Raw genomic sequence first — 10010 nt, forward strand, 5'->3', positions numbered from 1 at the left:
GGCGTCGCGGCCTATCCTGTGGAAATAGCCTTATCTCGCGATCCTGTGGGGGCGAGGAGGAGTGGCCATGTCAAGGTCTTCCCCGCACGCAGATGACACGCGGTGCAAATCGCCATTTGGTGCAACCAACTTTTAGGGACCGCTTTTTGCCTCAGTAGTGCCAGGTGGCTGATAAACTCTGCGAACTTCTGTAGTTACACTGTGCCGCTTTCAGGCATGCGGCGGGTTGTCTAGTCACGTGGGGTCGTAACGGGTTATCCTGGAAGTAAAGTCCGTCACTCGCCATGACGAACCTGCCAGTTGACCCTGTGCAAGCTCTCATGGCGCCTGGTGGGTAGGCAAAATCTTGCCTGCAGCGCATGTGTGCACTGCGGGGTGGCCTACTCCGAGTCTCGCAGGCGCTGAGTTCCGATAGTTGGACGAATTAAGCTGAGAAAAACGGACTACTTTATGGGCGATCCCTTGGGTGCCGGATGGCGAACGACTTGCCAGCAAGCATGCATTCGGTATAGTGTAACTACAAAAGTGAGCGGCGTGACAAACCACGAGGTATAGCAGAAAGTCGAAAGCGCTGCCGAGCTAATCGGATGAACCTTGACATTCGGTTTTGTATGCCGTTCACCAAATATGATTTAGCTGTTAATTTTTGTCGCTTGTTTCAGCGCGTGTACTACCTGTCCCTCGAGTACTATATGGGTCGCTCTCTGCAGAACACCATGATCAACCTGGGCATCCAGGGTGCTTGCGATGAAGCAATGTACCAGGTAAAGTGAACGTCATGTCGTCTGAAGCATAATTGTACCGGATAAAGTCCTCAACATGCTTGATGTCACGACCCTTTCCTCAGGTGGGCCTGGACATCGAGGAGCTGGAGGACCTCGAGGAGGACGCTGGTCTGGGTAACGGTGGTCTCGGTCGCCTCGCCGCGTGCTTCCTGGACTCCATGGCCACGCTGGGCCTCGCCGCCTACGGCTACGGTATCCGTTACGAGTACGGTATTTTCGCCCAGAAGATCAAGAACGGCGAACAGACCGAGGAGCCCGACGACTGGCTGAGGTTCGGCAACCCCTGGGAGAAGGCCCGCCCCGAGTACATGCTCCCCGTGAACTTCTACGGCCGCGTCGAGGACACCCCCCGTGGCAAGAAGTGGGTGGACACCCAGGTGAGTGTCGGAGCCCCTGCAGCCCGCAGCGTAGGCAATATCTGGTCCGCGGCGCACGGCTGTGCGCGTGTTGCCTACCCGCACGGCGCTCACCCCGGGCCTCGCTGTTGCAGGTCGTGTTCGCCATGCCCTATGACAACCCAATTCCCGGATACGGTAACAACGTTGTCAACACCCTGCGACTCTGGTCTGCCAAGGCTCCTATCGACTTCAACCTTAAGTTCTGTAAGTTGGCTTATTGGAAGATGACTAGTTTTCTTTCAGTGAGGAGTACAAGTAATTGACTTTTTTTTTGTTCTAGTCAACGATGGTGACTACATCCAGGCTGTATTGGACCGCAACTTGGCTGAGAACATCTCCAGGGTTCTTTACCCCAATGACAACTTCTTTGAGGGCAAGGAGTTGCGTTTGAAGCAGGAGTACTTCATGTGTGCTGCCACTCTGCAGGTATGGTATCTTTTTTTTTTTTCTACCTTGTTGGAGTTTTATTGTACTCTAACTCTAATCATTCCTACTTTTCTTTAGGACATCATCCGTCGTTTCAAGTCATCGAAGTTTGGCAGCAAGGAGGCTGTTCGCACCAACTTTGACATGTTCCCTGAGAAAGTGGCCATCCAGCTTAATGACACTCATCCTTCTCTGGCTATCCCAGAGCTGATGCGCATTCTCATGGATATTGAGGGACTCTCCTGGGAGAAGGCTTGGGACATCACTGTCCGCACTTGCGCTTACACTAACCACACAGTTCTTCCTGAGGCCCTAGAAAGATGGCCTTGCTCTATGCTGGAGAGCATTTTGCCCCGTCACATGCAGATTATCTACCACATTAACTTCCTGTGGCTCGAGGTGGGTACACACTTGCCTGTGATTTGCGTATTCCTAGAATTCTTCTACTATATTTGTCTCTTTCCAGACTGTTAGCAAGAAGTACCCTGGTGACTGGGACCGTGTCCGCCGTATGTCAATGATTGAGGAAGAGGGTGAGAAGAGGGTCAATATGGCTCACCTCTCTATTGTTGGTTCACATGCAGTCAATGGTGTTGCAGCCATCCACTCTGATATCTTGGTTAAGAGCGTGTAAGTATCTATTCAATTAAAAGTGCCTTAGTTCCAATGACAGTCTAATTTAAATAAAATTTTATTTTCCAGCTTCAAGGACTTTGCTGATATGAACCCTGAGAAATTCCAGAACAAGACCAATGGTATCACTCCTCGCCGTTGGCTGTTGCTCTGCAACCCTGGACTTGCCGATCTCATTGCTGAGGTAGTCAAACTACATTCTGAAATCTCTCCTTTTCTAAACCCAAAACTAAATTAATTTTATTCCTGTAGAAAATTGGGGAAGAATGGACAGTGCATTTGGAGCAGCTTGCTCAACTCAAACCTCTGGCCAAGGATCCTAACTTCCAGAGAGCTGTCATGAAAGTCAAGCAAGAAAACAAACTTAGGCTTGCTTCACTGTTGGAGAAAGATTATGGAGTTAAGATCAATGTTTCCTCAATCTTCGACATCCAGGTATGTATTTTACAAGTCTTGTATTTATTTCCTGGATTTTGAAGTTTTGCACTCGAATTTTATTCACTTTTTTCAGGTCAAACGTATTCATGAGTACAAACGCCAGCTATTAAACTGCCTTCACATTATCACCCTGTACAATCGTATCAAGCAGAATCCTCAAGCAAAGTTTGTGCCACGCACCATCATGATCGGTGGCAAGGTAAGAATTTTGTGTTCTGTAATTTTTTACCCTGGAATTTCCCAAGCCTAACTTTATTTTTGGATTTTAGGCTGCCCCTGGTTATTACATGGCCAAGAGCATCATCCGCCTGATTTGTGCTGTTGCTAATGTTGTGAACAATGACCCTATTGTTGGTGATAAACTGAAGGTCATTTTCCTTGAAAATTACCGTGTAACATTGGCTGAGAGAATTATCCCAGCTGCTGATCTCAGTGAACAAATCTCTACTGCTGGTACTGAAGCCTCTGGAACTGGAAACATGAAATTCATGGTAATTTTTGAACATACTTTTGCTTGCTGTATTTTCAGACAATTCTTTTACCTTACGAAATCTCTCTTTGCTTGCTAGTTGAACGGTGGCCTTACAATCGGTACCTTAGATGGAGCCAATGTTGAAATGGCAGAGGAGATGGGCAATGACAATATCTTCATCTTTGGTATGACTGTTGATGAAGTTGAGGCACTCCAGAAGCGTGGATACAACGCTTATGATTACTACAATCGCATTCCTGAGTTAAGACAGTGTGTCGATCAGATCCAAAATGGATTCTTCTCCCCTGGTAATCCAGACTCTTTCCGTGATGTTGCTGACGTCCTTCTGAAATACGACAGGTACTTATTTCTTTCAGGAAATTAAACATTTCTCCAAGTCACTTTTGTAATACTTTCTAATTTATGTCAGGTTCTACTTGTTTGCCGATTATGAGGCATACATCAAGTGCCAGGACAAGGTAGCTGAAGTCTATCAGGTAAGGGTCAAACTGATATCTATCTATCCTTCCATTTTCTTATGATACTTCTGTTCTAAACACTCATTCCAATTCCTTACAGAATCAGAACAAATGGGCTGAGATGGCGATTATGAATATTGCGTCTTCAGGCAAGTTCTCAAGTGACAGAACCATTGCTGAGTATGCACGAGAGATCTGGGGTTGCGAACCATCCTGGGAGAAGCTTCCTGCTCCTCATGAACCCAAGGATGATGAGAGCAAATAGACTGCCATCAAGTGTTCCTATTGAAAATACTCAATCACAATGACAGCATGAAATGCAGCCTTTCTCGAACTAAGGCAATTTCCAGTCATATACTTAGAAAACTTAGTGCCAAATCTGTGCTATGTGATTATACCTTATTTTTTAAATTCAATTGTTATGCATTGTTAAAATTTTTAAATCTATTTAGTCAATGTGTTCATTGCATTGTCAATTTTTAGATGCTAATATTTATCAAGTTTGGATGAGCATGAATTTTTTATCTTGAATCAAATGTCATTAGTAGGTTACAGGCTCTGTTAGCATTTTCAGCTGTAGATATGTGTATGTCCTAAATCATCATTGTATGTTTTAACTGGATCTTTAATATAATTGCAGCTGAGCCCAGCGCACATTAATTTATTTAATGTCCGTACTTATATTTTAAATTGTGCCATATTTAACATTGTGATCATCTAAATTAATTCTGCAATCAAGTGCTCATACCTCATAAAAGCTCTTGCTTTTTTTGAGCTTCAAGACAGATGTATGTAGTATTAAGAGCACTGCCGTTCATGTTGTCCTGCATTGTTTTCCATTTAAAGTTTATTTTTTATAAGCATGGTCTGTTCAAAAGCCCTTAAAGTCCAACATTAATGGGTTCTGTGCCATGTTTTTACTAGTCTTTACAAATAAACAACTCTTATTTCAACTTCTGATATTTTTCATTACTTCAGTATCCTATGAGTAGACTTTCAAGCTCAACATTGATGAGAAAAGGTTCATGAACATTGTTTTGAACCAAGTTCAGTTAGTTCCACTTTTTTGGCATTCTTGTTAAACTCAAGTCACGATTGGAAACAGAATAATCCAACATTCCAATTCTATTTTATTTTCCTTAAAGTTTGAGAATGTGGCACGTCCAAGTAGTTAAGCACGTGATGTTTGAGCTCCTAGTTGCCTCTAATCCCGAAAATCCCAATTACATCCTGTTCAGGACAGGAAAAGCTGAGCTGAAAATATTTCCAGTAGCAAGACAGGTAAGAAAGATATCACTGAATCAGTATTGCCACAGATTTCTTTTTTTTCCTTGCAACATGGGGGAGTGTGTTACAAATGGTACAAAGGTAGGAAAATTGTCCTTGTTAAAATTTCATAAAAACAAAAATATAATTAATTTCAATTTCTTTATGTCATTTTCTACAATATTATAGAAAAGTTATGCGGACAGCTTTACATTATCGGTGGATCTATTTTGTGCGTCTTTCTGCATGTTTACAAAAGTAGTAATAGCTACAATGGTATTCCCTATTTGTTAATACAATTTAAGTACCAATAATTATTAATAAATGAGTGTAGAAGATCTATCAGACCTTTACACTCCCAGTCTCCTTATAAAACAATGATCATATTGACTAGACTACTAAAACCTAAAGAAAGACATCCATTACCATTTCAAAGCAATTCCATTAGTTTGTTTTGCAAATTTTCTTATCACAGTCTTACATGCAAAACTTATTCATCTTAAAACAACAGGGCCTCTAAACCAAAACGAAGTTTCTATTCCAGTTCGATCAGAGACAAATGTTGCTTCAAATTCAAAGACGACTTCATAGAATACCAATACCTCTTTTCTTTTCAACCAAGGTCTACAGAAAAATAAAGGATAAGTCTAACATGGATGTAGAGAACTAAGGAAGTTAAAGTACCAGCTCTTACACCTTTTGTCCTCTGCATCTTACCCCTATCCCAGCCGATTAAAAGCATCTATTGTATCATAAACAGCCCTATCACATGAGTAAATACTGCATGGAAAGTTTGTCACTTTTCATAATGTATTGGTTCAATTCTGGATTCCAAGTACTTCTGAAGAGCACGCCAAATTTGCTCTGAAGTGCGTCCAGGAAAGTCGACCAGAATTCCTTTTGATCTGTAATAAGCACAAAGTGGTTCTACAGTTTTCTTGTAAATATCTAGCCGCTTCAATACAGCTTCTGGCTTATCATCCTCTCTTTGCACGAGCGGCTCTCCAGTAATATCATCAATACCCTGAGAACAAGGAAATTGTTTAAAATATGGCACACCTTGATTTGTTCAATCAATGAATGGGACAAGGGTTGATTATAAGAATGTACCTCATTCTTAGGAGGCTTGAAACCTGTGTTGTATACTCTACCACTAGGTAAGTGAACCCAACGTCCTTGGACTCTTTCCACAATAACTTCAAATGGTACAACAATATTGATGGCTAGATCAACAGGATAAGATCCCATCAAATCCATCGCTTGCTTCTCTGTCCGAGGAAAGCCTGAAATACAGGGAACAATGCAGTTATCAAATTAAGATAAGAGAAGCACCACTTCCAAAAATGTGCCTTGGTCCATATGAATTTACCATCCAGCAGCCAACTGTTTTCTTTTATCTTCTCTAACTCACTGAATACAAGGTTGGTAACTACTTCATCTGGAACGAGCTCACCCTTGTCCATGTAAGACTTGACTTGTTGTCCGTATTCTACAAATTAAGAACAGGAAAAAAAACATTACATTGCTGAATAGAGGAACAAATGTTGCTCATAATTTATTTTCAAGGGAGAAAATGCAACAACTTAAAAACAATGCTGTTATAAACACATGTTGTTTAATCTCTTTTCAAAAAAAGGTTCCGCAGGTAAAATATCTAAAATGTTTTAAGGGAGGACGCCCATAACCTTGTAAATGTTCCATGCTAGGGCATTTAACGCGCAAAAGGCATTAGAAAACTATCTGATACAGAAAATTATAGGTAAACACTCGGTATTAACTCACCAGTTTTATTCTGGATATTCCACCTCAATAGATCCCCACTGGATATATGCTCCATTGCAAAACGCTTGGTTATCTTGTCTGATATAGTGCCTTTCCCAGAGGCAGGTGCTCCTAAAATAACAGCCCGGATGAGTCTTCCAATAGCCATGGTTTCTGTTTTTCCTGATCAGGTGATATTTCTGTTTTAACATAAATAGCTGCCAAAGTGCATAAAGCTTGAACTTCAAACTCTGGCGTAGCAGCCGACGGCACCGATAGACACAGACAGCCGACCGGTGGAGGATGTGTTTAGGCCCAGAAAATGAAACTTCGGCCTTTGAACTTGGTTTCCGCGCAGTCACGTGCAAGTAAAGCGGTCAAAGTATGATTCAACTTGTGTCTCTGTTTAACAAAGAAAGTCAGAGAACTTAAGTGGACGTTAGTCGTTCCGCTAGCAGACGACGATACTGACAGCTACGCCTCGTGATCGTGAAAGAGATTTCGCCCGTCTGTCCCGAGTAGGTCCCCGAGTCAAGTCCCGAGTCCCGAGCCCGAGCGCACCGCGACCGCGAGCGTGAGATTGTTTGCGGAAGGGAATCACCCAAGGGATCACCCCTCTCTTGGATCACCACCTTCTTGTGGATGGAGTTCTGAGGAATAAGTTGAACTGCAGCTGATTGACTCAGGAGTTAGGAAAACGTCATCAGAAAAATAATCATGAATAATGGTGAGATGATTTAATAAGCAAATTTGTTAACTAGACTTACACAGCACAATTAAATAACATAAAATTTCATTTTCTATATTAATTACAATGAATAGGAGCATGCATTTAATACTTCTATAAACGCACTTCATGTGGTTCTAAACCTAATTTCATACAAAAGTATTTTAGAAAAATGTACAATGACTGACAGACATAAAAGCCAAACAAATCTCTTTTCAATTTCAAAAATATATGCAAGCAGCATCCTATCATAACACAATATAGTACAAGAACATCAAAACCATAAAAAAATTAAAATACATTTTACAAAAATTCTAGATTTGCACAAAGTAATCTATCTTGTATTTACAAGACATACTAATAATTTCTTTCCTTTTTTCTTTACAAAACTGTATCGATACACTTGGTACCTTTCATACAGAAAATAAACACCCTTTTTGGACGTTTTCTTTCCCTCATAATTGAAGACATAAAATATTTACAACAATATGGCTTATCAATCAATTGACTCAGTTCTTCTTTGATTTATGAAACATTAATACAAGGTTAATAACAAAAACAATCAATAATTTAAGTAGGAGTATTCAGATAATGTAAGGAAGTGACTACCAATCATTATGGGACAATTTGATGTAAAATATTATCATAACGCCTTAAAGCTAATTACCATGAGACATATACTCTTGTTCAAAGACGGGTATATATTGTTTTGGGACATAGAATTGAAACAATCACATGTGATAGAAGTTTACTGCCTATCCACATCCACCATAGTAACATGGCTTCTCTTCCTTTCTACTATATCCAACGAGATGGCACCATTATCTCACAAAATGATCTTCAAACATAAGAGCCAAGTGTGAGGACAGATAAAAAGAGAAGGAAGAGATATTTCCCAACAATTAAAATTAGTGGTATACGCTAATGAGTCAGTTGCAGAGCACAGCTCTTGTTACTCCTGTTATATAATATGATTTAGTTAATTACATTATTTTCATTTAAATGTCATTTTTTATAAATAATAACAAATGGTACTGATGATGTCACATCAACAGCTTACTTACTGAGTGTTTAGCTCAGTAAAAGCACCAAAATCAAAAAGACTAAATTAGCGACATGCTATAACGCATATATCAGTAACAGAAAAATTTTAAAGCAGTGATTTCATAAATGCATCTTTCAGATGCCATCACTATTAGGGTACAAAACAGAATCTTTACAGAACATAACCACAGGTATGTCTGATAAATGGAAATCCATAAAAATGAGATACAACATACAAGAAAAGCAAGACAAAGTTTGGTATTGACAGCAAAACAACAAAAAGAGAAAGAAAATAAGCAACACAGCCGTCATTACAGCCAAATACTGTTTTAAGTAATTAATCATGGTCCCTCTGTGACATTAGAAAAAAGAAGAAGTGTTCTAAAACACTAAATATTTACAAATCAAGAATTTAATAACAATTTTATTGAAAGATTCAATAACAAGAAGCCTCTGTTACTTCAAGGCTTAAGGATAAGTAGCAATAATATGCTTCACATTTTCATCCTTGCTGGCAATATTTTTTACTCAGTCTTGCTGATTGACATCCGAATTTAGATTGAGCAAGACCTCATTTTTTACAGGTGAAAAGGTGCTTTTCTTGCTGCTCCAGTTGAAGTATCTGAAGCACCAGATGTCCTACGAGTCAGCTTCGTACCCAAACCTGGTGGGGCTGGAGTGCTTGAGCCTGATGGAGTTCTAGCCCTGAAAACGAAACAAATGGTATTAGAATTCAAATAGAAAAACGATTGAAAGGATACTCCCCATTAACGACACCCATAAACACAAATTCACCACATAAAACTAAGACAGAAGCAGGTGGTCAAAAGTAGAAAATGACCCCCAAATAAAAGGGTAAAATTAAAGCGTAATACTTATAGTATTGACATAAACCTTAATTTGACCTGTCGACTTTTACCTGTAATAGTAATATGCCTTCACAAGAACAGGTATGTTAGAAGACGAATTTGTTCGGACTGAACTCCGACCGGAACTCCGGCTGCATGCGTACAGAACAAGCCCATCACCACACAGAAGACGACATAAAACCCAAAGGAATGTCAAACAGGCATTTTAATGAAAAGGAAAGCACCTATTTTAGCATGCAACATGTAAACTAAGAACCCAAACACAGCAAAATCACAATTTTTTCAAAATCCTTTAATTTGTTTCCCAATAGGTCTGTTTAAATTAAAATTTATAAAAGGTGAAAAGCAGATCTCTTAAGCCCATGCAAATTTCCCTCATACTTCAACACACTCAATTAAAGCTTTCAAAAACATTTTGGGAAAAAACAGATAGAACACACTAAGCTTGTTTCCTTTACCCTGAAGTTGGACAAGAGAAAGATGAGGCTGGAAGATGTTCCTCCTGAGTATCTAAAGACGATCCAACATAGATTGGAATCTTCGAGGTGCTGCATTTACGACAAACACCAAAGACTTAAATCAATACCACATGCTTTGAAAGATTTCATAGAGAAAGTAAGATAATTTTTTTAAATCCATCTACGTCACTGTGTTTGATGGAAACACAGAGTATAAGTTCAAGTTACGAGGAAGACTGTGCAAAGCAGGGGTC

At 40.0% G+C, this 10010-nt stretch overlaps 3 protein-coding genes across 32 annotated transcripts in view; 1 reads left to right on the forward strand and 2 right to left on the reverse strand.

The window, feature by feature from the left end:
- LOC113206561 (glycogen phosphorylase) overlaps positions 1-4584 on the forward strand; it is an 8970-nt gene extending 4386 nt beyond the window's left edge. The window contains exons 2-14 of the mRNA XM_026422688.2: positions 663-764; positions 848-1162; positions 1276-1387; positions 1464-1609; positions 1688-2008; positions 2076-2239; positions 2312-2426; positions 2495-2677; positions 2754-2879; positions 2950-3171; positions 3250-3512; positions 3583-3649; positions 3732-4584. Of these exons, the coding sequence (XP_026278473.1) occupies positions 663-764; positions 848-1162; positions 1276-1387; positions 1464-1609; positions 1688-2008; positions 2076-2239; positions 2312-2426; positions 2495-2677; positions 2754-2879; positions 2950-3171; positions 3250-3512; positions 3583-3649; positions 3732-3896 (2301 nt within the window). The 3' untranslated portion in view covers positions 3897-4584. The remainder of the gene's footprint in view (positions 1-662; positions 765-847; positions 1163-1275; positions 1388-1463; positions 1610-1687; positions 2009-2075; positions 2240-2311; positions 2427-2494; positions 2678-2753; positions 2880-2949; positions 3172-3249; positions 3513-3582; positions 3650-3731) is intronic.
- A 348-nt stretch (positions 4585-4932) lies between these two features.
- LOC113206560 (GTP:AMP phosphotransferase AK3, mitochondrial) lies at positions 4933-7172 on the reverse strand. The gene is made up of 4 exons (XM_026422687.2): positions 6680-7172; positions 6267-6386; positions 6008-6180; positions 4933-5921 (listed from the first exon to the last, which is right to left on the reverse strand). The coding sequence occupies exons 1-4, from the start codon at positions 6825-6827 to the stop codon at positions 5694-5696; spliced, it is 669 nt and encodes a 222-aa protein (XP_026278472.1). The 5' UTR covers positions 6828-7172; the 3' UTR covers positions 4933-5693.
- A 208-nt stretch (positions 7173-7380) lies between these two features.
- LOC113206569 (dystonin) overlaps positions 7381-10010 on the reverse strand; it is a 192514-nt gene continuing 189884 nt past the window's right edge. For 24 of the 30 annotated variants that reach the window (XM_052264493.1, XM_052264492.1, XM_052264480.1 and 21 more), the window contains 3 exons: positions 9757-9846; positions 9349-9429; positions 7381-9134 (listed from right to left, as the gene is read on the reverse strand). In XM_052264493.1, the coding sequence (XP_052120453.1) occupies positions 9008-9134; positions 9349-9429; positions 9757-9846 (298 nt within the window). In that variant the 3' untranslated portion in view covers positions 7381-9007. The remainder of the gene's footprint in view (positions 9135-9348; positions 9430-9756; positions 9847-10010) is intronic. The other 6 variants (XM_052264503.1, XM_052264498.1, XM_052264497.1 and 3 more) reach the window with 2 other exon arrangements.

The sequence above is a fragment of the Frankliniella occidentalis genome, unplaced genomic scaffold (assembly GCF_000697945.3).
Source record: "Frankliniella occidentalis isolate FOCC.00 unplaced genomic scaffold, Focc_3.1 Scaffold19, whole genome shotgun sequence".
Taxonomy (NCBI): Eukaryota; Metazoa; Arthropoda; class Insecta; order Thysanoptera; family Thripidae; genus Frankliniella; species Frankliniella occidentalis.